Source organism: Astatotilapia calliptera, chromosome 13, assembly GCF_964374335.1.
Source record: "Astatotilapia calliptera chromosome 13, fAstCal68.1, whole genome shotgun sequence".
NCBI classification, from domain to species: Eukaryota; Metazoa; Chordata; class Actinopteri; order Cichliformes; family Cichlidae; genus Astatotilapia; species Astatotilapia calliptera.
The window spans coordinates 30,733,163-30,756,297 of NC_137434.1; the positions used below are offsets into that span (position 1 = coordinate 30,733,163).

Sequence of the window (23,135 nt, forward strand, 5' to 3'; positions counted from 1 at the left end):
CCTCATATAGGTTTTATTTTGGTACGTTACACGTCACACAGTTTCAAACATTGCTTATATGGAAAGTTCCTCCGTTCTGTGTCTTATCTATTAATATATCTGTGCACTAAAACTTCCTGTTTTTCAGTCTGGCTGAGCACTTTGTGAGTCAAAAGTGGCCTTGCTCTACAAGCCTTCATTATTAAAGTACATAAAACAATATAATAGGAAAATAAGGATAGGCCTACTAAGGATATTGATTTCATGACGTGTGGATGATTTTGCGGGAAAAAAAACGGTGGAAAAGGGGCGCCCGAAGAGTAAACATGTGCAAATGTTTAATAACTTAGAACATTAAAACATTACTCTTGGTCACATGTCAGCAAAGTTATGTGACATTAGTGGCGTTTGTACTAACTTGGTTTTAAAGCCTTTAAAATATACGCCGTTCAATAGTTGACCTTAATCTTACAGAGAATGTGATGATTTCATGGATATTTAAAGTAAGCACTGAGACAAATTTAGTAATGCCAACATATTCAATATTTGTCTCTTATATATAATACATTTATATATACACAGTGTCAAATGAACCTTTCTTTGAGTGAAGATTTAAGGTGACAGGAAATATAAATAAATGCAGCTTGAATCTTTACTGAAGCTCAGTATTTGAAACAGTCATTCACTGCTGTAATAACTAATAATGATTGAAATTATAACTTTAATATTGGCCATATTATATTTACATTACCACAGTGAGATGACTTTAGTCTCATGAACAACATGAGCTAATTGTTATTTACTAGCTAATCTTAAATGACTGTTCAGCACAGAAATGAAGCCCAACAATCATGGTTCACAGTCCCGTGGTCTCAGCTTCAGATACTTATCAAATCGAAGCTCATGTAGAAACAAACAAACACATGAACAAAAGATGTTCTCCTTCATTTCTGTCAAACACAGCTGTATGAAACGTTTCCAGCTGTTAGTATCATGGTTGCTAGGCAACCTGGGCATCGCAACGGAGGTTAGACGGTCCCATTTCACAAGCCTCGCACTTCCGACCTTAGTGGTCTTTGAGTACGCGGCCCTTGTGGACCGTTAAGGCTGCAAACCCTGAATTGGGATACAGCCTTCCTGTTGTGTGGAATAGATGTGGCCCAAAGTCAAATCATGACTCACCTTGAGTCAGTGCGGTGGGTGTGGCCACTTTTGGAGAAACATCTACTAATTAGATCCTGATCATTACTCAGGAGCTTTTTGAAGCATATACCGTGTCAACCTGTTTGCCATATGTCTGATAATGTTAGTTATACTGATTTAATTTGGCACTCTTCATCCCCTGACTTAAAATAAGAAGTAGACACACTGTTTTGCCTGAAATATTGACTCGCCCATCCGAATCATTGAGTTCAGGTGTTCCAATCACTTGCATGCCCACAGGTGTATAAAATCAAGCACCTAGGCATTCAGACTGCTTCTACAAACATTTGTGGAAGAATAGGTCGCTCTCAGCAGCTCAGCATGAAAGTGGGAGGCCGTGTGAAATCACAGAGTGGGGTCAGCAGATACTGAGGCACAGTTTGCTAACTTTCACCTCCAAACTTCATGTGGCCATCGTATTAGCTCAAAAACAGTATAGAGATCATCATAGAATGGGCTTCATGGGAGAGCATGGATCCCATATCTATCTATTAAAAATGAGGACTTACAAATAAGCTTTAGATTTCCAGTTTATCAAATCCCACTGAGCAGTCCTTCCCTTTGTTGCGGAAGTTTTCCATTTAAATAAAGCCTGCAGACGAGCGGTGAGAGGTAGCTAACATTCTTTAATCAAAACACAAAGAACAGACAACCAAGTTGGTGGAAAGCCTGCATGACCGCGGGGCAGACGGTCAGCAGAGTCTCCCTGAGCCTAGCATGGCTCTCAGTTAAAGACCTTCAGGAACAAAAGGCAGTACACAGCTGTTTCGCACCTTAAGGTTCACACTCCCTTGCTACCTCCCAGAGTCCTCGAAGAGACAAAGGCTACGTTCACACTGCAGGTCTTAATGATAAATTCAGATTTTTTGATCAAATCCGATGTTTTTGTCTGCTTGTTCACACTACAAATAAAATGCGACAGCAAACGCGCTCTAGTGTGAACGCTCAAAGCGGCCGCATGCGCAAAACGAGACGTCACACACAACGCGCTCTGTTTAGACCCAGAGCAACAGTATTGTTTGACTGATGGCCTTAATATAAAGACTTTGGACTTTACGTTTCCCAATTTTTGCTTTAAGTTATTTTGTTATTTACATAATAATGTAAATAACCTAATAATGATCCTTATTGCTGTTTTAGAGGAGCGCTGCTTCAAAGGATAGCTGCAGATTTCTGTCAGAATCTGCAGATTATACAGTACAAATAAAATGTTCACGTTTCTCCAACGTTGTCTTCCCAACAGTTTCACTAACATCTACACTGGATGGACAGGAAGCGTTCACGATGTCTTCTCTGGCGCTGATAATTGCCGTCTGTCTTGTGTCAGGGACGTAAAAGACGGATTTAATGCAACATGACCATCAAACAGCAGTCGCTTTCTAAAACATCGGATATGTATCGGATTCAGTACAACATACGAAAGTGACCCAGATCGGATTTGAAAATATCGGATTTGTGCCGTTCACACTGTCACACCATGATCGGATATGGGTCGCATAGGGTCAAAAAAAAAAATCCGATTTGATGCGCTTTCGCCTGCAGTGTGAACGTAGCGAAAAGACTCTTCCTGTGGAGTTGTCTGCTTCCCCCAACTTCCTTACTAGACCTCCACCATTTGTCTTACTGTATGAGTGTGAGACATGTTAAAATCCAGTGGCACCAAAGCATTATACAATAAAATAATGTGATTAATACATAAATAAAATAAATTCCTATACACCTTTAAATCTAACCTCCCTTCTTCCCCTCCCGTCCTGTCTTTCTTTCTTAGCTTTCTCCATCTCTGAGTGAAGTTAGCTCTCTTACTTTTCTCTTTCTGTGAAATAAACAGCTGGACTTTGAGCTGCAACACACTGTGAGACAAACTGCACACAAACAGTTTGTGTGTTTGCTGATGTTTGTTGAGCTGATTTAAAAACGCTGCATTTGAAATTACCTGACAAAATGTTTTTACCTTTATGCTGCTCCTCTTCTGTAGAGCTAGCTAGATGCTGAGTGACCACAACCACAACCACAGCATATGAACAACAAAATTAATGGTCCTCCTTAACCCCTGACTATAGAGCTGTGAATTATCCATAAATGATATAGTTTCCTCTCTTTGTATGCCATAAAATGGACTGGTATACTGATAGATTTCCTTTCATGTGTTACAGTTTAAGCTCAAATCAGTACAGATACGTGAAAATTCTACTAAAATACATCAACAAAGTATTTGTGCTTTGTTAGTTCCCACTGTGGAGCAGGGAAATTATTTTACTGCTATTGTTAAATAATTGTCATTATTACCATTGCATTAATAATATAATCTGGAGTTTATATTGCATTCAGGGGTTGAACAGTGTGTGTCTTTCAGAAAGGCTAAAAGTCACAGGAAGAAGGCCTTAAGATGCTTATGCACACAGTTATTATGTTTAGTAGAGGTTCTTGATTAAAACATTTATTTAGTAAAAGTCATATCCATAGTTTCAGTTCGATTATTACATATACGAGAGTGGTTTCTGTCTCTCTGTCTGGTGAGGGGTCAGGAGCTAGTCGCGAGGTGAAACAGGGTGCAATTGTGGTTAGCACACAGACGCAGACACACACACACTTGAGGTGTCAAGATGACAAGCGAGCATCCGGCAGTGACAGGATGCACCTGTTATGAAGATGGAAGACGATGTTCTTTTAAACTGTGTTAAAAGGTCATTGTGGTTTTGATTTGACGTATGTATATATCCTGTCTGTGACGTATGAAGGGGCGTCAGTAATTCAAACACTGATGCTATAAAATATCTGTTCATGCTTTGATTAAGTCGAGGACTACTGGCTGTCTGCGTACAGAGTGTCTTCCCACACGTATGTTCATTAAAATCATTGTTTGACCAAGACCTTCTGGATCATGGGTGGTGTGTACTCTCCTTCCTCAATTTTGAATCTTAACACCACCTTTACAGATGGCATTCTGGAAGATTAAACACACTCCCAAACCTTGTGGAGAGTCTTTTATATAAGCAACAGGGCGGCCGACATCATAACAAAAACTATGGATTAAAAATGAGATGCCACTCAAGTTCATATGCATGTGAACGCAGACAAGCTAATATTTTTGGTAATATACTGAGAGAAGATTAAGTGCTGCTCAGATGAACTGATGACCAACAGCAGGTCAACAACAACTCCATTTTAATCAGCCAAAGGAAAAGATTAGCCGCATTAGGAAATGACTCATTTGATGTTGTTTTAGTGCTTCTGTTTCCTGCCTTGTGGCAAAAAACCCGACACACAAATAGAGAAAAACGTTAATTTTTTTTTGTTTTGACATCCTGCACTGAAAAACAGCAGCGTGTCATTTGCAGTTAAAAGAAGCTAAATAAAACATCAGTGTTGTGGTTAGTGTCCCCTAAGCTGAAACACATGATCTCATTAACTGACACAGGCTAACCCTATGACTGCTACTCTGGCTAATGTTGCTGTCTGGTGGCTCGCTTTGACCACAGTTTGAATAATTTAAATAGTGGACGCAACACGGGCAGCTGGGGAGTGGAAGGAAATCAAAAGCACAAAAAGTGAAAAGCAGAATTTTAATTTCTTATATTTACGTTAGTGAAGTTTCCCTCCATTCACCAATCAGAGACAGCACAGTGTCCCGGATACACATCAGCTGAATCTGTTTAGGACTAATTACACACCTCGATCCTTCCACAAAACACAAATGGAGCCCTCATGCCAGCTTGGGCTGGGCCATATCATACCGTTCACGGTAAAACCGGTATAATGTTGGGCAACAATAAGAAAATGAAATATGGCGATAGAATATGGGTAAAACGCGCATGCGCAGTGCCTTTGTTTTCATACGCACATGGCCGAAAAAGCACGGCGGCGACTGAGAATGAGAAGGGCGAAAGCAGATCGTTGAATGAAACGATGAACCTAAACTGGTTTGTAAAAATGCTGCAACTTCAGTGGTGTGGAACTGCTTTAGCTTTCGTCCGTCAGATACACAACAAAGCACTATTTTTGGTAGCAGCGGGCCGTCGTCATTACCATGTTGTTTGGAAAATACGGCGCACTTAAAATCAATCCTTTGATTTTTCTGAAAGTCGACAGTGCCCCTTATAATCCCGTGTGCCTTATGTATGAACTCTGGTTGTGTTTACTGACCTCAAAACGATTTTATGTGCACGGCGCTCGAAAATCTGTCAAATGTTTTAGTGCGACTTTGCTAAGCATCGAAGCCGCACCGCTTGATGGATTGTCGGAGCATTACGGCTGTCGTAGGCAGGAGCCTCACGAAGTGATACGTGCTGTGCTTCAACATAATATTACCGTATTGTGTGTGTGTATACGCTCTTTTTAAGTTCTGTGGATATTATACATGGTTATGCTGAGGATGTGTCGGCCAATTTCCACTGGAAATGCCTTTTGGTTAAACTGTCAGCAAAGAATATACATTTGCACTGATAAATTTTTATATAGAATAGAATAGAATAGAATAGAATAGCCTTTATTGTCATTGTACCGAGTACAACGAAATTGGAGTGCCACTCCCTTGGTGCAAGATTCAATAATAAATATAAATGTAAAATATAAAAAGTACAAAAAAAACAATCGTAAGTAGGGGAGAGCGGGGTAAGTTGTCACACGGGTAAGTTGTCACACTGTTCATAACTCCAACACTAGAGGCTCTATCTCAAAAATGAAATAGCCACTTTGTGTGACTTCTTCTATAGTCAACCTCCTGTTCACATGTGGTCAAGACTGCTCTAATCTGAGGTGAGCACATCTTTTTTATTTTTTTGACCTAAAAGGAAAAATAAATCACTTTAAGTTTTCTTCAGTACAACTTTGTTAGGTATAGATGTTACAGATTATTATTTTACACAAAATAGAGGAGACATTAACGTGTCTTTTGATACTTCAGCTGATGTGCTATGTTGAGCTAACCCTGACATTTAGCCAAAATTAGCATAAATGTCAGTTTGGGGCAAGTTGTCTCATTAACTTTGGGGCAAGTCGTCACATGTGACAACTTGCCCCAGTACAAATAAATGCTCCAAAAAATTGTGATATTGTAATTCATTTGTATTTGTAATAAGGTTTTTGAAGAAAGGAAGGAGAGGCAGGAATTAAGGAAGGAAGGAAGAAAGTAAGATGGTTCGAAATTATCAACGAAAGACAGAGCGTGGCAGAACACCACCTGACATTATGTTAAAGGCAGTCAGGCAGGTAAAGATGCAGAACAAATCAATCACAAGTACAGCAAAGGATTTTGACATAAATTACCGCACTGCAATTACTGACAGCGGACTACCAACTCCAGAGGACATCCAGCCATATCCAAAAGCTGGCCGCCGAAAACCATCCAGCAAAGGAAGAAAACGACGCAAATCAGCAATTCTAACCGACACGCCAGTGAAGCAGCAACTAGAAAAAGAAAAGAATAAGGCTGAATCTAGCAAAAGCTGTTTCAAAAGAGAGGGACGCGAGGGGGGAAAACATCTGGACCTATGAAGAACAACGCAGCTAAAAGAAGAAAAATAATTCAAGAGTCATCATCAGATGATGAAGAGTGCTTCTGCCTTGTCTGTGTGGAGCCATTTTCAAACAGTCGTCCAAAAGAGACCTGGGTAAAATGCGTGAAATGCAACAAATGGGCCCATGATGCTTGCACCTCAGGCCAGGCAATTTATGTGTGCCAGAATTGTGACTATGAAGTTGAGTCTGATTAATCAGAAATAGGGCATCTGTTTTGTTCAGAGGATAAACATGTTAAGTAAAGCAAGTTATTTGCAGCATTCCATTCAGTTATGATGGATTTATGTGCAAGCCAGAGAACATTTGAGTTTAAAGTTCAAACTAAAGTTTTCTTTCTACTTAATGTTTTGATTAAAATGTGTATTGGATTGAAATAATTGTTTTTTTCCAAATTCTCTTGGCATAATTGTTCAAATTTCCAGTTTTGGTTTGAATTTAACAATTAAAATCAATAATCATAATTAAGTATTTGTGTTCATATTTTAAGATAATCTAGTGTGACAACTTACCTGCCGATGGGGCAAATTGTCACAAGTGCACATTCTCTATTCAACAGTCTACAACTCCGTAATGAGATAAGATATGAAAATGTAATGAATACATCATATGTGCCCGAGACTTCCGTCTTTCATTTGGTGAAACATTTATTACGTTGTGATGTATGGTGCTCAGTAAAAGTTAGTCAGTGTGAAGAGTGTGACAACTTACCCCGCTCTCCCCTACTCAAACAATAGTAAGTACGATATATACAGGATAGCAGCATTAATATAATGGCAGTGACGGTATGGTATAGCTAAGCAGGTTCAATTGTTTTTGTGCTTATTTACTACGGTGATAGCTCTGGGAAAGAAGCTATCCCTGAATCTGTTTGTCCTATTTAACCTATATAACTTTAATGCACATAAAAACAGCTGCTTGTTTAAGTGAAAATACAGTGATGTTTTATTTTTTGCACAATAAAGTTGTGGAGTTGTAAAGTATTTTGTCTAGTGTCAATTATATCGTCAGTTATATCATTATCGCAAATTTTCAAATGTATATCGTGATAAATATTTTTGGTCATATCGCCCTGCTCTACTGTCAGCTATAACTGTACGCCAGAATATCACAATATTAAATAAGTAGTAGATATCTATCATATATTACTGCAAATGCAGTGCACCCAGTAACAAAACCCACATAAAAACTATTATTCCCACCGTGATATTTCAAAAAAGACAAAAAACAATAATACATCTTATATTGGACACAGTAGCGTTTTGTTTTTTGTTTGTTTTTTTTGTAAGATGAGATATGACCTCACTGAATAATGCATACATTAGAAAATGGCCATAATCTGCCAAAGGGTGTACGGGCTGTTTTTCACCAGATGAATGACTAATATTTCCAGTTTACACTGACTTCCTTCCACTGAAGCACTTACTAACCACACTCTGTGTGCATTTGCACAGAGGCGACACTAAAGAAAACCACAATTTCTTTTTGTCAGACTTAAAAAATGGGAAAAAAATACATAAGGAAAAAACATATATATTATTAGCATATTATGTTCAGCGAAAGTAGAATAGTTGTAAGGAAACTCTCTCCCAATGGGCCCCCAATAAGAAGAATAATAACATGCATGTGGGAGGTATGAGAAGGGATCTTTCTGTGGTTTTCTGTGAAACATAAAAAACTTTGGCAGGAAATAGTCAAACAAAAAAAGGTAAAGCTCTTGGCATGTGGTAGCATCATTTTATGAAAAACGATTTAAGACAAACTGTTCAGTTCAGCGTCTTTTTCTTTTTCTCTTTTGAAGAAGCAAAGATCGGCTATTCCACACTGAAGGTTGTTTGCTGAAGAAAAGTGTGGACTTTACCTCTGCATTACCTCCACCGTGAAGACAGTCGCTCAGAGATGGCATCTCATGCTCATGTGATGTTCCTAGTTGACACATGTGTCTGCCTTCCTGTGACTATTCTTCTCCTCGTGCTTTCATGTTGTGCTGTAAGTAAAAAATAACATTACTGTCTGTTTGTCGTCTGTCCGTTTGCTTGACAGCCTGTAGAAATGCAGTTAGTTCGTCGATCACACCATGCAGCTTTTAGGCATAAAACATTTCTTTGTGTGTGTGTGTGTGTGTGTGTGTGTGAGAGAGAGAGAGAGAGAGAGCCGAAATCACAATAGCAGTCACCTCAAAGCACTTTGAATTTGTAAGGTGAAATTGATCATGGGAATCCCCCAGCAGCTTACACCTAACTAAGGGAGGATTCAGGGTCACCTGGTCCAGCCCTAACTATATGCTTTAGCAAAAAGGAAAGTTTGAAGCCTGATCTTAAAAGTAGAGATAGTGTCTGTCTCCTGAATCCAAACTGGAAGCTGGTTCCACAGAAGAGGGGCCTGAAAACTGAAGGCTCTGTCTCCCATTCTACTTTTAAATACTCTAGGAACAACAAGTAGGCCTGCAGAGCGAGAGCGAAGCGCTCTAATAGGGTGATATGGTACTACAAGGTCATTAAGATAAGATGGGGCCTGATTATTTAAGACCTTGTATGTGAGGAGCAGGATTTTGAATTCTGGATTTAACAGGAAGCCAACAGGATATTTCTAATTTTAGAGATGTTGTGCAAATGAAATAAAGCAGTCCTGCATATTTGTTTAACATCTGCTCTCAGCCTGCAGGCTTTCTTGTGGGCGGCCATTTAAAAGTCAAATGGGAGGCAGAGCCTGTAAAAAAATTGTCAAAGTCTGGTTCCTTGGAAACCAAATATATCATGTGTGGCTCAAACGTTTTGCACAGTCCTGCACCTCTCTGTTTTTAGTGTTTAGCAACTTATAAAAGGTAATTTCTTGTTGCAGTCTGCAGGTAACCGAAATAAAATCACTTTTAGCTTCTCCTTATTCACAAGTGGTCACCAAAGCAGGATAGCACTGCAGCTTTGATTTGCCCGATCACACCAGTTAACCGTCCTGATGCAATCCCAAAGCTGTTTGTGTGTCCTACACATTACTGGTCATACTCATGTATTTCCCTGAAAGTGAACACTGTAACTGTAGAGAGACTGAACTGAACCGAGCACATCATCACATCATGATTTCTTGTAGAGATCTTGAGACGATGTGTCATGCTTATTACTGCTTTAATGTGACTTTCATACTTCCTGCAGATAAAACGCGGGCAGGTTCCTGTCATCTACTACACAAACCTCCTCATCACCACTCTCCTCCAGCTGTTCACAATGATCGCTTTGGTGGCAAACTCAAACCAATTTCAGTACAACTCCTCCTCCGTTTCTTGTTATGCCTTCAGTATGATGGCTAATCTTGGCTTCAAAATATGCATTTCTCTAGAAGGGTACGTGTCTTTGTTTGTACTTCCATTCTATTACTCAGTGAAACATCCTTATGGCCAGATATATGAACTTCTGTACTCTAATAATGATATTATCTCTTTGTATTGTGTTGCAGATCTTTTATCATCGTCTTCAGACAGTTGGACAGCATCAGACAAACTATGATTTCTATGCTGGCTTGCGCTGTGATCTGGGTCATTTGCATTATTACCATCTCCGTTGCTGCAGAAAAACTATTTATTGTTTGTATTCTGGCCATACTCCTTGCTCCACTGTACATCCTCTGCTTAGCAGGGACCCTCAAGTGTCTGCCTGCTGCCACCTCAGTGCCTGTTAAGGAAAAACGAAGAATTGTGGGAGCAGTAGTTCTACTGTTCCTTAACTACTTCGTGATGATCTCTCCAATGATCGTTTTGATTTTTCACATCAGATCTTACATGTTAGATCACATTCAATACATTATAACACATACCACAGATGTTATTATGGCCTTATTTCTGCTCAGTCCTTTTGCGGACTTGATTCTTTTTGTTTTCATGTGTGACTGGTTCACTGACAAGCTGGTGGCATCTTTGTGCTGCTGCATTAAGGATGTCAGCACCCCATCGACAGTGTGACTGACTGTAGGACAGGTGGCTTGATTTAGGCAGAGAGAAGGAGAAGCAAAATATTTTGGAAATGCAGGAAAAGAAAGAAAATTGGTATGCAAACAAAACCGTTTACAAATGTTGGTGCAATGAACGCCTCACGGTGGATTCAGCTCTCTCCTCTCAGCTGATGTGTCAAATCGAAAGTAATGGGAAGCATTGTTTTTTTGAGTAATGATGTTGTCATTAAAAATGTATAATTGTTTCTGAAATCACCAATAAAACCCCATAATAGCCTCAAAATGGGAAAAATGGGAAGAAAAAAAATAAATACATTTTCTTTTCAAATGTAAACAGTTATTTTTATACACATACACCTGTACAGACATGCAGCCTGTTAAAGTAATGCACAGGTTATATTTACTGCATCCTTCAATAAACAGCAAATTACATTAAAAATCAGTCTTTTATTCATTACATCAAACAACAGAGAAAAAAAAGTTAATTTCATCTTTAAACACAAACGTAAAAACTTCCTCTTAACCAACAGTGACTGCTTCTCTCTCACAGTTGTATATTTTTTAAGAAATAGAAGAAACCAACTGAAATCAGAAAAGGGACCAAAGTCTAAAACATTACCTTTTTTAAACCCCAAACAGAACTTTTTATTAAAAAAGAAAAGGGGAAAAATACGAACATAAAATGAGCTAAACGTATGTCAGTGTCCCTTAAACTGTATTTTAATGGCCAGTAGGTGGCGATTCCTTGGCTGTGTATAGAAGTCAGTTGATTTATTACCTCAGCGATGAGTTTCTGGCTTCAGTTCGAGGGAATACAACACGACGTTCATTTTGGAAACTATGGTCCCGTTTAAAGTATATTAAACAAAGAAGGATACGCTTTAGTGCTTTCAAAAACCCAAAGTGTGCAAGGCCAAAACTTTAGCTGGGAGTTTGAAGTGGTCATTCACAAACCGCTGGACACTGCACAGTGGCCACATCCACGTTTTAAAACCACATAAAGACGTCCGAATTCAACAGAAATCAAATGTAAGTGGAGAGCTCTTCATCAACCTGACCAAAGCTCACTTTATCCTGCCTTATCTCTCATCTGCAAACACATAAGACCAAAGAACCTGTGAGACACACATCATCGTAGAAACGATGATGCTCACTGAGCTGCAGTGTTTTTACACGGTGCACGCTTCACCTTAAATCTGCACACAGCTCATCCAGCTGAACTACAAGCACATTTGCAAAAACTAAAACAGTCAAGTTATATTTGTTGCTTCCTAATAGACTCACAACATATAATTAGTTACTCTGACCGTTAAAATCAACAAACCAACTGCAACATAACTCAGTCACTCAGTTGTTAAACGTATCGAATCAAACAATCGAAGCTAATGAACCTGATACTGAATTGTCATTAATAAATAATTCACCTTCTCGCTGACTTTAACTCAGCTTTAAGGAGAAAGCACGTACTGTCATCCGAGACATTGTCCAGCAATATTTGGCGATCAGTGAATCTATCAGCGCTAATAATGACATCATCCTGATTAGAATTCACATTGTCTCCTTCACTCTGGTCTCCATGGTGACCGTACATATGATACATTAATATTACAAGAGGAAAAAAAACCTCAGCAGGTCAAAGAAAAGTCGCTGAACTAGGATGACATCCATATAACGTCCATCAGCCCATTTCCTGAGGAACACGATATCTGTGAGTAGGAAAAAACAGCATCCACACTCTGGAAAGCTTCTCGGGATAAACTGCAGTGTGCACTTGGCGGACCTTAGTGTGGCCAGGAGATCCTGTGGCTGATTTTCAGTTTGACTTCCTGTTTTTACTGAACTCTCTTGGCTTTTACTGATCCAGCTTCTCCTCGCTGAAGTTGCACAGGAGGCTCTTGGCTCCATTCTGCCATGAATACAATGTCTCCATTGGAGTTTTCCCGTCCTGCAAGGGAAAAAGAAACAAAGAAACTTTGAATGTTCCTTTTCTGGTACTGGCCCTGCAGACAGGATGAACGCAGAGACAGCACATGTTCTCACTAAACAAACAGATTATTCAACATAATATTTTTTTAAGAAAAGCAGAGGTTTTGTCGACATCAGTCTACTTTAACTATGCACAAAGACACAAAGCTTTTTGAGTGAAGTTTTGAGGGGCTTGATATGAAGCATTAGTTCAGGTGGGACCCAAACCAGGAAATCAGTCAGCGTACCCCAGCTAATGACTCGGCTGATATGCCCTCCAGCTGCTGAAACTCATAAGGAATGCAGGGAGGTAGGTAAGCTGTTGCTCAAATGCAACCCAGTTCTTTCCTTCAGGTTGTGTCTGATTTAAAGTCACTGATGGCTGTTCTTAAAGGGGCCAGACTCTCACTGCTGCTCTCGGTGCCTCCGGCTTTGAGGCAGATTAAAGAGCACGAAGATGCCAGAACAGAATCACACCTCTGAATATCCCTGCGTACAAAATTAGGTCCCTTCTTGTGACTGTGTGATCCTAATGGTAGAAAACGTCACATGCAAGGCTTGTGTTACGCTTTTCAAATCAGTGTAAACAATACAGGTGTGACAACACATGGAGTACGACATATTGTGTGTAGTTTCAAAAACCCAGTTGGCTCTCTGGAGGAGGCGTTGTGTACTTACAGAGTTCTTTGTGTTGAGACTGGCCCCGTACATCATCAACAGCTTGATCATTTTGAATCGGTTTATTCTCACAGCATCGTGCATGGGTGTGTCTCCGTCCTACAGCCGAGGAGGAAAACCCACATTTCAGCAGAGAATAAACTGAACACCTATTTTTATCATTTATCACGATCATCATCTTTTGGTTTGTGTAATTATGGATCGCTGGTGTCAGGACACGAGTGCTTAACTTATTAATGTGCCCCAAATTCAGGGTGAAATAGACCACAAGGAACAAGAATCCAGCAGCCGAGAAACAAACTAAAACTCTACGTTTTAGAAAAATGCAACGCTAAACATCCAGCTCCAAACAAACACAAATTCTTTTACAATGAGTTACCCATATAACACTCTGCAGGAGTGCCTGAAGCTGAATTGGCTTTATTATTTCATAGACTGTATATAAAGGATGGATGAAGCCGCTGTGACATCACCCTCTGTTTGCTGAAGTCCTGTTGCTTGTACTTTCGTGCTTACTCTGTCTTTGGCGTTCAGGTCTGCTCCACAGTGAATGAGGTGCTCGGCACAATCGCAGTGTCCTGTCCTCACAGCCACGTGCAGAGGAGTGCTGTGCAGCTGAGGAAGAGGATGAGGAGGAGAAGAAGAGGAGTTTATGTTCATGCACGAAGAAATTCTGAAAATCAAATGTCATGAAAATACTAAAGTAGAGTATTTTATGAAAGTATCTGGGCGAGTGCTGCTCACACCACTAGATGGAGCCAAAGTAATTTTCAAAATAAAGAACCGGCTGCAGCTGTTGTGACCTCGAGTAACCCTTCCTCGCAAGTCCTCCACCAACCTTGTCTCTGGAGGTGAACTTGGCTCCTCGATCCAGGAGGAGCTGCAAGGCCGGCAGGCTGCCTCCCCTGCAGGCCCAGTGGACCGCTGTGGCCTCCAGCTGAAAACACACACACGTGTTAGAACAATTCTGTGTGTGTGTGGAGGAAACATCACTAATAAAGGGGGTAAAAGAGAAGGTGTGACATATTTAAAATGCTCACCTTGTCTTTTTTCTCCATAGCCGCTCCGGCCTCCAGAAGTCTTTGCATGACCTCCACGTGTCCTTTGAAAGAGGCTTTGTGCAGAGCTGTTCTCTGGAACTGGACGTTATACAGAAAAATAAGCTTCATAAGTGTAATTACTGTACATGACTTCAACATGCTAATTTTTGAGATTTTGACGTGCTGCAGGCAGACATCGCTGTGCCACACTCACATTGTCGCTTGCATCGGGGCTTCCTCCGTCAGACAGGTACTTCTCCACCACAGCCAGTTTGTTCTCCATGACTGCTGTGAGGAACAGCTCCTCGTCTACTGTCTCCGGCTGGAAAATGTGTGCAGAGAGACTTTAATTAAGAAACAGAGAAAAAAGAAAGGTACGCCTCGGAGCATGCGGCAAGAGAAGCTGCTGCTGTTGCAGCTCTATTGCAGACTTTCATGCATCGACTTATTGTCCAATAAAATCTGTTTTATACCTCATATCATTGGTGACCTGGAGCCCATGGTAATACTTTAGAAGCTTTATCAATGTTAACTTCTATACATAAAAGAGTTGACCTTTGGTTCACGTCATTCAGCATCAGCACACATTTATGCAATGATAGATTTTATTTACACTGCACCCTTTCTTGTCATCAAGGTTTAAAGTATTTCTGGTCAAATGCAAATTAATAATATTAAATTAAATCAAAATTTGGGAATTCATGAAAGTCAAAAACCTTACCACAGTCTCAGGCTCTGGCTCATCTTTCTTCAGGACCGGGCTCTTCCTCTCTCTCCGTTTCTTCCTCAGCTGCAGGATGTTGAACAGGTCGTCCACCGTCTCCAGCTTCAGTCTGCCGCTCCTATCCGTCTGACAGGTGGAAATAAGACAGAGGCCGTCAGCACGCAACAGTAAAAACCACAGACTTCATTTATTATTCAACTTCTACTGGTCTGTTTATTCACTGAATGATAATCAAATGCCAACATGAGCAGTTATAAGTTGTCATACTCCTGAATGCCTCCAGGTGGCAGCACAGATGAGGAGAAAACCAGTTAGATGGCTTCAAAATTCCTTCACCTCTGTGCTTGGATGAGATCATTTACCAGATTTAAGTGACGTCACTCTAACTTATTACATAATCCTGAACCTGTAATTCTCTCTGCTGTGGCAAAAAGGAAACGCCTGAATTTAAACTGAAATTTGTCACCATTACTATAACCCCAAATACGACTAAAAGTACGTATTACACATGATACACAACTCTAAAACTGACATATTTAAGTAGTTTTTACCTAGAGATGAGTAAGTTCTTCTGTTTAAAAATATCAAGTTTAAATAATGTCACATTTTATTGAATTAGCACAAAAAAGAATTGTATTCATTCTCACGCTGGTTATCCACACATGTATCTGATAACACTTGAATATTGTGATGTACTCATTGTATTTGATGCATTATTGTCACTCCTATTTTATTTTAAGTAATGAGACTTTCCTGTAACTATCATTGCTGCTGCAGGTGGTGATTGCACCTGCAGAGTCACAGCTGGTGTAACATAATCATATTGACATGTTCATGTACAGCTGTCAGTAAAATAATACTTCTCAGTGTAACCTGTCATTGCACTGTAGCTGCTGCTCTTACATTGAGAGCTGCCACGCTGACTTCCTCCTGTTCGCTGCCGCTGTCACTCTCCTCCGACAGACGCCTGCCGACCCCCAGCTCCCCGTGGGATCTGAGATCATCCCGCTTCTCTTGATTGACGGCCGCCTCGTACACGCCCCCCTGAAAGTCATCTGCCTCTATGCCCTCTGACCTCTTACCGGTCACCTGCAGGAAGAAGGAGAGGCGGAGACGTCGTGAGGTGGTTTTGTGGTATTTTGATAACTGTTATATATCCAACAGCTGAAAGGCCAAAGTCTGAATGGTGCCTTTTGCAGAAAAACACCAAGAAAACCTTCCTGATGAATAGATTTGCAGTGTGAAGCACAGACTGATGCACTGAGCTTTGGCTTTGCTGCTGCAGAGTCAAACGCATGCACCCCTCAGCACAGCTAAGGCCTGCTGCAAACAGAGGAATGTAAACACACCACAGTGTCAACGCATTAACACACGCTCACTCAGCTCTTTAATGAGCCACAACTGTTCCATTCAAATCACTCATGTAGTCATTTACACAGCTTGTAGTCCATGCATCACTCTAACAATGACTGCTGAAGGAAACAAAGGGATGTTCAAGTCTAATGCACAGCAACAAACACGGCTGAGACTGAGCTAACCTCTCTGGTACCTCATCATTAAACCACTTTTACCTCCAGTGTGCTTTCATCTTGGAAAGTATACTGAGTGAATTTAATGGATTTAAAAGTTAAATCCTGCATTTGGAGTTAAAGGCAGTCAGGTTGTGTGCAGAGACAATTCATCACATTTTAAACTGCTTTAGTCAAACAAGTGCAGAGCACAGAATTGAGAAAATCGCATTCATGTCTTCTTTGTTTTTATATATACTTCAATAACTGTTAATGGTGATATGCTGTCACAGATGTGAAGGAAACCTCCAATACACGTGCAATTAGAGACGTTTCAGATTCATTGTTGAAAATACGTTTTAAGACATTTTAGCTGCTTCATCATCTGGTTTGTAACTGAATTAAAAATGAATATTTACTTGTACTTTCTTTGTTACAAGCATTTTTTTTACTGATCTCAATCTTGACTACAAATAAAGTGAATCTGACGGCCATGTTTTAATACAGCTTGTATTTACATTGTGCCAAGGGCGTAGATGTGGCATGGACGGAAGGGACATGTCCCCGCCAATAATTTGGTGCAGCGGTGCAGAAAGAGTTAAATCACGTTCTCTACTGGAGTCCTCCGTCATGTGACAAATATGGCCAATGTGATTGGCTGTGCCTTTCAGGGAGCTCTGTTTAGTTTTAGCAGCGGCAACCCTGCGCTGCAAGGAGGAGAGGAGGACGGCAGCAAAGAGGAAGAACCTGGATGTAAGAAAGTATTTTTCAAAGAAACCTGTAACTCACTTAAAGTCAAGTTCACTCATATAATGTGTCCGTCATAATAACGTTACAGACTATGCTAACTTTTAACATATTTTTAGGCGAGAATGTAGCTGAGTAAACTTTGTTGAGTCCTGAAAGTCATATTCTTTTATTGTCACGACTGTATTTGAAGCTATTTTTGTATGATACCTGATTTATATGGAATATGACTGAAGTAAACTAAAGCCTAAAATACTTAGTCAGTCATTTGTTTAATAGTAATTTAACATTATATATTTCACATGTAAAACTATGAATTGTAATTTTAAACGGTTTAAAAGCAGGTAGAATAGCATATGTAGGCAAGTATATTTCTCCTTTTGTTATGAAGAAGCAAAAAAAGAAAAAAGAAACGGGGCAACGCCAAAACCAAATCGAGGCCCTTGCATTGTGCAAAATCACAATCTAAGAGCCTTACATGGGAAATTAAAGATGCTACAACCGCGGTCCAGGTTCTAGTATTTTGCTTCAGGTTGACTGGCTTCTTGTTTTTAACTCTTGCTGCACACAACAACAGATATTTATACTCTTTACTTTTGTGCATTCAAAATCACTTCTTTTTGGTTCCATTCCATACAAAAATGGTTTAATTTAAATAATATTTAGGAATTAATTAAAGAAATGTGACAATAAGGAACAAAAGTCTATTTGATTTCTCATTTTCAAATGAAGTTTCTTGCCTGTTCTTCTTTCCTCGCACTGCTTCTCTCTGTTACAGTTGCACACATCAGCACATCTTACCAGTTCTTCAACACTGAGCAGTCCCATTCTTCTCCTTGATGGTTTCACTGTGCCGTGGGTACCTGGAGGTGGATTTTAGTCCACAGATCCTCTGGTCTGATGCTCAGTATGTCCGTCTTTCTGTCTCTTTGCCTGCAGCTGGAGCCTCGGCCTCTTATATAGCTTTGCTAAACTGCCGGTCCGTCACTGAGCTCAGATTACATCACTGTCCTCATGTGCTCATGTGGCATTCTCAGAGTTATCAGCGCTGCCCCCCTCCCCTCCTCCACCCTCATATCCATACTCAACCCGTCCCACCCCGAGTGCTGCCCACTTTGGGCTGATCCTGGCACGTCTGTGTCACCGAGCAAAGATGGAGATGAGCTTTGAGGAGTTACTCTGCACCAAATGCTGATGCTGAGTGTTCTGAAAATTGCTTGAACCAGTCACATGCATTCTTGTAAACATAAAGATATAAGACTCTGAAATCTTGAAAGTGCAAAGTCTTTATCACCCCCTCCTGCTCTTTGCTTGAATCTTTCCTTGTTTTCTATCAGTTATCCCTGATTTGTCTTCATACATCTACATTCTTTTCAGCAACTTCACGTCCTGCCTTTGTGTTTAGCAGATGAGCCCTCATTAACATAATTAGCTCCTAAAAAGTTGAAGTTCAGGCTGGAATGAGTCTCTGCGCAGTGTTACCTCACTACGGTGAGAATCCATGCGTCTCACTGTGGCAGTAACCCGGTGTATCATGGAACAAATGCCAAAGAGCCCAAACTCTCTTGGATGCTTTGAGGAAACAGCAGCGTCAGGCAGTCTGGGAATAAATACAAGCTCTTTGCATGTTTGGCCTTTGACCTGCTGTCTGCTCTTTGGTACTTTTGATCTTGACCTCGCCTTCGTCTCCTCCTTTTTAAAACAGATATTGTGACCTTATCCTCTGACTGAGTCTCTGTGTCCTTCCTGCTGATACAGACTGATATGTTTCCTGTTCTGCAGGTGAGTCTGATCGCAGCACACAGACATATTAAAACTGCCTCATGATCCTCTGAAAGTTGTATAAACTTTTGCTATTTTGTGCCAAAATACAAGGTATAAATTTTACTATTTCCTTCAACTTTATCTTTCAAGTGACCAAAACGTGTGAGCTGAAACTTTCTAAAATGTAAACCTTTAATGTCCTTTAACCTCTGCAGGGCTAATAAAACAGGTATATAAAGGTTTAAAATGTATTGTTCTGTTTGTCTGTTAGTATAAAAAGTTAAATGCTGAGTGATTCATCCTCTCGACCACAGATGATCTTTGACAGTATCTGGCTGGGCCTGTGGTCATAGAAATGCAGTGACATCACCGCGAGGAGACAGGTTCACTGTGGATGGGGAATAAATAGTCACACTTTCAATCATCTTCTCACTGTAGCTCAGCCAATCAGGCATCAAAGTCAAAGGTCAACAGATTGACTGACAGTCGGCGACGGGTAACATCATATCAGGTGTTCTTTGACTTGCTGGTAAATGAGGTCAACTTGCAAAGTACACATATTGCACAGAGCGACGTACAGTACATGCTATGGCAGTGATGACACCTCATCTGACTGCATGCTGCATGAGATCACAGTCCACCAATCAGAAGCCAGAAAATGAAGACGTCATGAGAAGTAACGCATGAAACAAGAAACCCAAAAGTAAAAGTTACTGAAACCATCGACAGCTTGTCTAAAGGATTTCATTTCAGTGCTGACATTTAAATTTCTGAAGAAGAAGCCGAGTAACAATTAAATATTAAATGATGTGGTGCTCACCTGCTTTTATTTAAACTCAAACTGCTGTTGAGTCTATTAAGAATAATAAAGTGCCCACTATTCTACCATCTTAACATCTACACTGTTGTTAGTTAAAATTGTTCTTCATAACTTTAAATGCATATAGAATAATATGTCTGTTATGCAATCATGTATTTCATGATTTTTTTTTCTCATACTAATTATTGTGTCACTAAATTGTCAACCATTACAGTCTTTATATAACTGAACTTGATAAAAGGCTTTGTTACTTTGTTCGTTGCTAAATTTTACAGAAGAATTACTGACTTTGTTTTGAAAATGTTCTTAAACACATCAATTGTCTTGTTACGGCTGGCAGGCAGGATTAGGACTCAAACAAAAAGCTTGAACTGGAAAAGGCAGTTTTATTTGCTGTGACGGAAACTAGAAGACACAGAGCTAGATGTTTTCAGGCGCCACAGAGACAACCCACAGCAATGAGGGAGTACAACTCAACAACAGACAGGAATACACAGGGATCAAATACACAAGGGAATAACGAGGGAATTGGAAACAGGAGTCATGCACACCTGGGACTAATAACGAGATGGGGAGGAAGCAAAACTGATTGCACTGAACATAGGAAAAGGAACTGTCAAAATAAAACAGGAAACATGAAGCTTTCACAAAGACGCAGAGACATGACTGACAAGGTGAACATGAAGGGAAGGCACAGTGACGGAAAACTAGAGACTACAAACTAAGCATAGAACACAAGGAGAACATGAAAAACATTAAATCAAAGAATATTAATTAATTTCTTTACCTTTTATTTTCCGTTATGATGCTGATGTTAGAAGCTGTTTTCTTTTTAGGTTGTTTTTAAGCTCTGGCCATGACTGTGGCTGAACATTAGCCTCTGGTTAACTCTGCTCCAGCAGTGTTTATTCATGAACACTGTCCCTGTTCAAAATAACCAAAATAAAAGAATACTGTAGGCGATACTTTTTTTAATGAATCCATCCTGATGTCACACAGTTACAGGTGTAGCTGCTTTGAATGAAAAGCTTAGGCCAGGGATGGAGTGGCCCAGAATGATCTGAATAATTAAAGCTGATAGTGTTTACCAACATAATAATACAAAGCATGTTAATTTCTCCCACCAACTACCCTTAGTGGGGTTTGCTTAATTGATAACTGTAAATTGACCAGGTGTGAACACGAGTGAGAGTGGGTGTCTGCGTCAGTCCTGACAGACTGGACACCTGTCCAGGGTGTACCTGTCCCCGCCACTCGCCCTACGGCAGCTGGGATGCTGAATTGGATCAGCAGAACAGGAAGGACAGATGGATGTTAATTTTTCTGCATGAAGAAATTTGTCTAACACATTAGAAATGATGTCATTCTACAGTCCCGTTTACATCCTCCTGTTTCCCCTCTCTGATGCAGTTATGGCGCAGATGTCAGTTCACCTCACAGATCTGAAGCACAGTCATCAAGCTGGTGCTCCTAAATGGGAAAGAGCATAAATCAAGTAACTTTGATTAAAGTGGTCATTTCAAACAGCTGAGCAAAGATCAGCAAGCACACAGTGTGTCTGCAAACTGAAGAGCTATGAGACGCTGTAATTCTAAGGAAAAAAGAAAAAGTTCATGTTATGTGTGAAAACTCGACTCAGAGATGGAGAAAGATGTAAGAAGAGGAACAGGAGAGTAAAATGAAAGATCATTCGCAGAGGCAAAGACCGCTCAGTATGTGACACTTAATAAATTGCTCGTTTAAAGCTTATATGCAGTATCCTAATGTTTAGACACAGACGTTCTTTGATGTTGGGAAACAACTTGAAGAATAAATGAAATTACCGTCACGTTGTTTACAGCGATGCACTGTGATGACCTCGGGTACCTCAGTCACTCATATGTTACTGGTTCTCAAACTGTGGGGCGAGCCACACTGCTGGGTCACAGACAGCCAGGTGAATTATGGGAAGTGAAAATAAGAAAAATAAATAAATTTAAATTCTTTGATGAATGATAAATGCTGAGGCTTCAAGATTCTGACTGCCAAATAAATCAGAGTTGTCGCACCGATCAGTCATGAACATGCACTCTGTGGATTTTGGTTGTTAACTCCAAACTCTGGACTCTGGTTTAACCTACACTTCTGTGCAAAGATTCGTGAAACAAAGCATTAGCTGTCATGAAATTTCATCTATTTGTGGATTTTTATGAAGCATATCGAATATATTTGCAAGTTACTTCGATTTTATTTTCATGATTACAGACATTTTTTATGATTTAAAAGAGTGTGTATCTTTGCTGAGGAACAGGCATCAGCAGACATGGCTGTGAAATATCTCAAGACCTTCAAGACAGACCTGTTGTAAGATGACTGGAAGTGTTTAGGATGTTAGTTTAAGGTATATTTGGTGTTTCAACTATTAAAACAGGCAGGTATAAGTGTTTTCAGAGGGGGTCTCAAGTACTGAAGGATTTCTATTTGGAGGTGGCTGTGTGTCCCTTATTTTTGATTACGAGGAAATAGAGATATGCAATATGTAGTATAATATTATGAAGTACAATATTCGTAATGTATACCATAAAGTGCATAATCTAAAAATTACAAAGACAAATACAAACTTAAATAATCACTGACTTTCTTCTGGCTCTTTTTTGACCCTTCCCATCAAACTGGGCTGTCACTCATATTTGCTCTGTGCTGTTCCGACCCCTCAGTTCCTCTGAAAGTGCAAAACCTAGCTGTGGGCTATTTCTAAAACTGACCTTGTGACTGAAATAGATGGCAAAAGGGGGAAATCTTTTTGAATGGAGACCTTCACAGTTACTGCACCGCCTACAGATTACAGAGAGAACTGCATGAAGGAGAGGCTGAAGGAAAGCAGGAGTCCAATGAAGAGCTTGCGGATCAATGCTGTATAAGCAGTTACTAAACACACTAAAAGCTTCACAGCTGAGGTATCCTGTTAACTGGATAATGTTCAGCTGGGAATTTTGTATCCACATGTTGTGTTGTAGCACAGTGTTTATGTTGGTCAAAGAGCTCGTTCCTGATTAAAGAGCAGGCTGGTTTAATCAGCTGAGACTCTGCGACTTGCTTAGTTCACTTTCAGTCAGAGTTGTCTAAGTATCTACGTTTTTCGACTCGTGACAGCCCGAGTTTCAGACACAACGAACTTAAGCAAGTCGTGGTCTCTGTTATCTGTGTACACTCTTATGTTTTGGGCTCAGTGTGGGAGTCTTTGCAGCTTCTTTCCCTCCTGTGCTCCT

The 23,135-nt window shown here is 40.1% G+C and overlaps 1 protein-coding gene and 2 long non-coding RNA genes across 3 annotated transcripts; 1 reads left to right on the forward strand and 2 right to left on the reverse strand.

Moving 5' to 3' along the window:
- The first annotated feature begins 7,952 nt into the window (after nt 1-7,952).
- Nucleotides 7,953-11,704, forward strand: LOC113035426 (uncharacterized). Its single transcript, XR_003274344.2, has 3 exons — nt 7,953-8,688; nt 9,849-10,036; nt 10,150-11,704. It is a non-coding gene; the product is annotated as an uncharacterized LOC113035426 (long non-coding RNA).
- On the reverse strand, nt 10,957-18,261 carry ankrd1a (ankyrin repeat domain 1a (cardiac muscle)). Its single transcript, XM_026190978.2, has 9 exons — nt 18,105-18,261; nt 15,952-16,137; nt 15,046-15,174; nt 14,539-14,646; nt 14,325-14,423; nt 14,123-14,221; nt 13,801-13,899; nt 13,285-13,383; nt 10,957-12,586 (listed from the first exon to the last, which is right to left on the reverse strand). The coding sequence occupies exons 1-9, from the start codon at nt 18,129-18,131 to the stop codon at nt 12,494-12,496; spliced, it is 939 nt and encodes a 312-aa protein (XP_026046763.1). The 5' UTR covers nt 18,132-18,261; the 3' UTR covers nt 10,957-12,493.
- Nucleotides 18,262-20,805: 2,544 nt separating this feature from the next.
- Nucleotides 20,806-22,498, reverse strand: LOC145419781 (uncharacterized). The gene is made up of 2 exons (XR_013901120.1): nt 21,711-22,498; nt 20,806-21,357 (listed from the first exon to the last, which is right to left on the reverse strand). It is a non-coding gene; the product is annotated as an uncharacterized LOC145419781 (long non-coding RNA).
- Between the last annotated feature and the right edge of the window lie 637 nt (nt 22,499-23,135).

What these genes read in the sequence shown, in the direction of transcription:
- ankrd1a (XM_026190978.2), bottom strand. Translation starts at nt 18,131, where the DNA reads ATGGGACTGCTCAGTGTTGAAGAACTG. An exon ending in GCCCCGATGCAAGCGACAAT is followed by an intron (nt 14,424 to 14,538) that starts GTGAGTGTGGCA and finishes TATAACGTCCAG; the next exon opens with TTCCAGAGAACAGCTCTGCA. An exon ending in AGTTCACCTCCAGAGACAAG is followed by an intron (nt 13,900 to 14,122) that starts GTTGGTGGAGGA and finishes CCTCTTCCTCAG; the next exon opens with CTGCACAGCACTCCTCTGCA.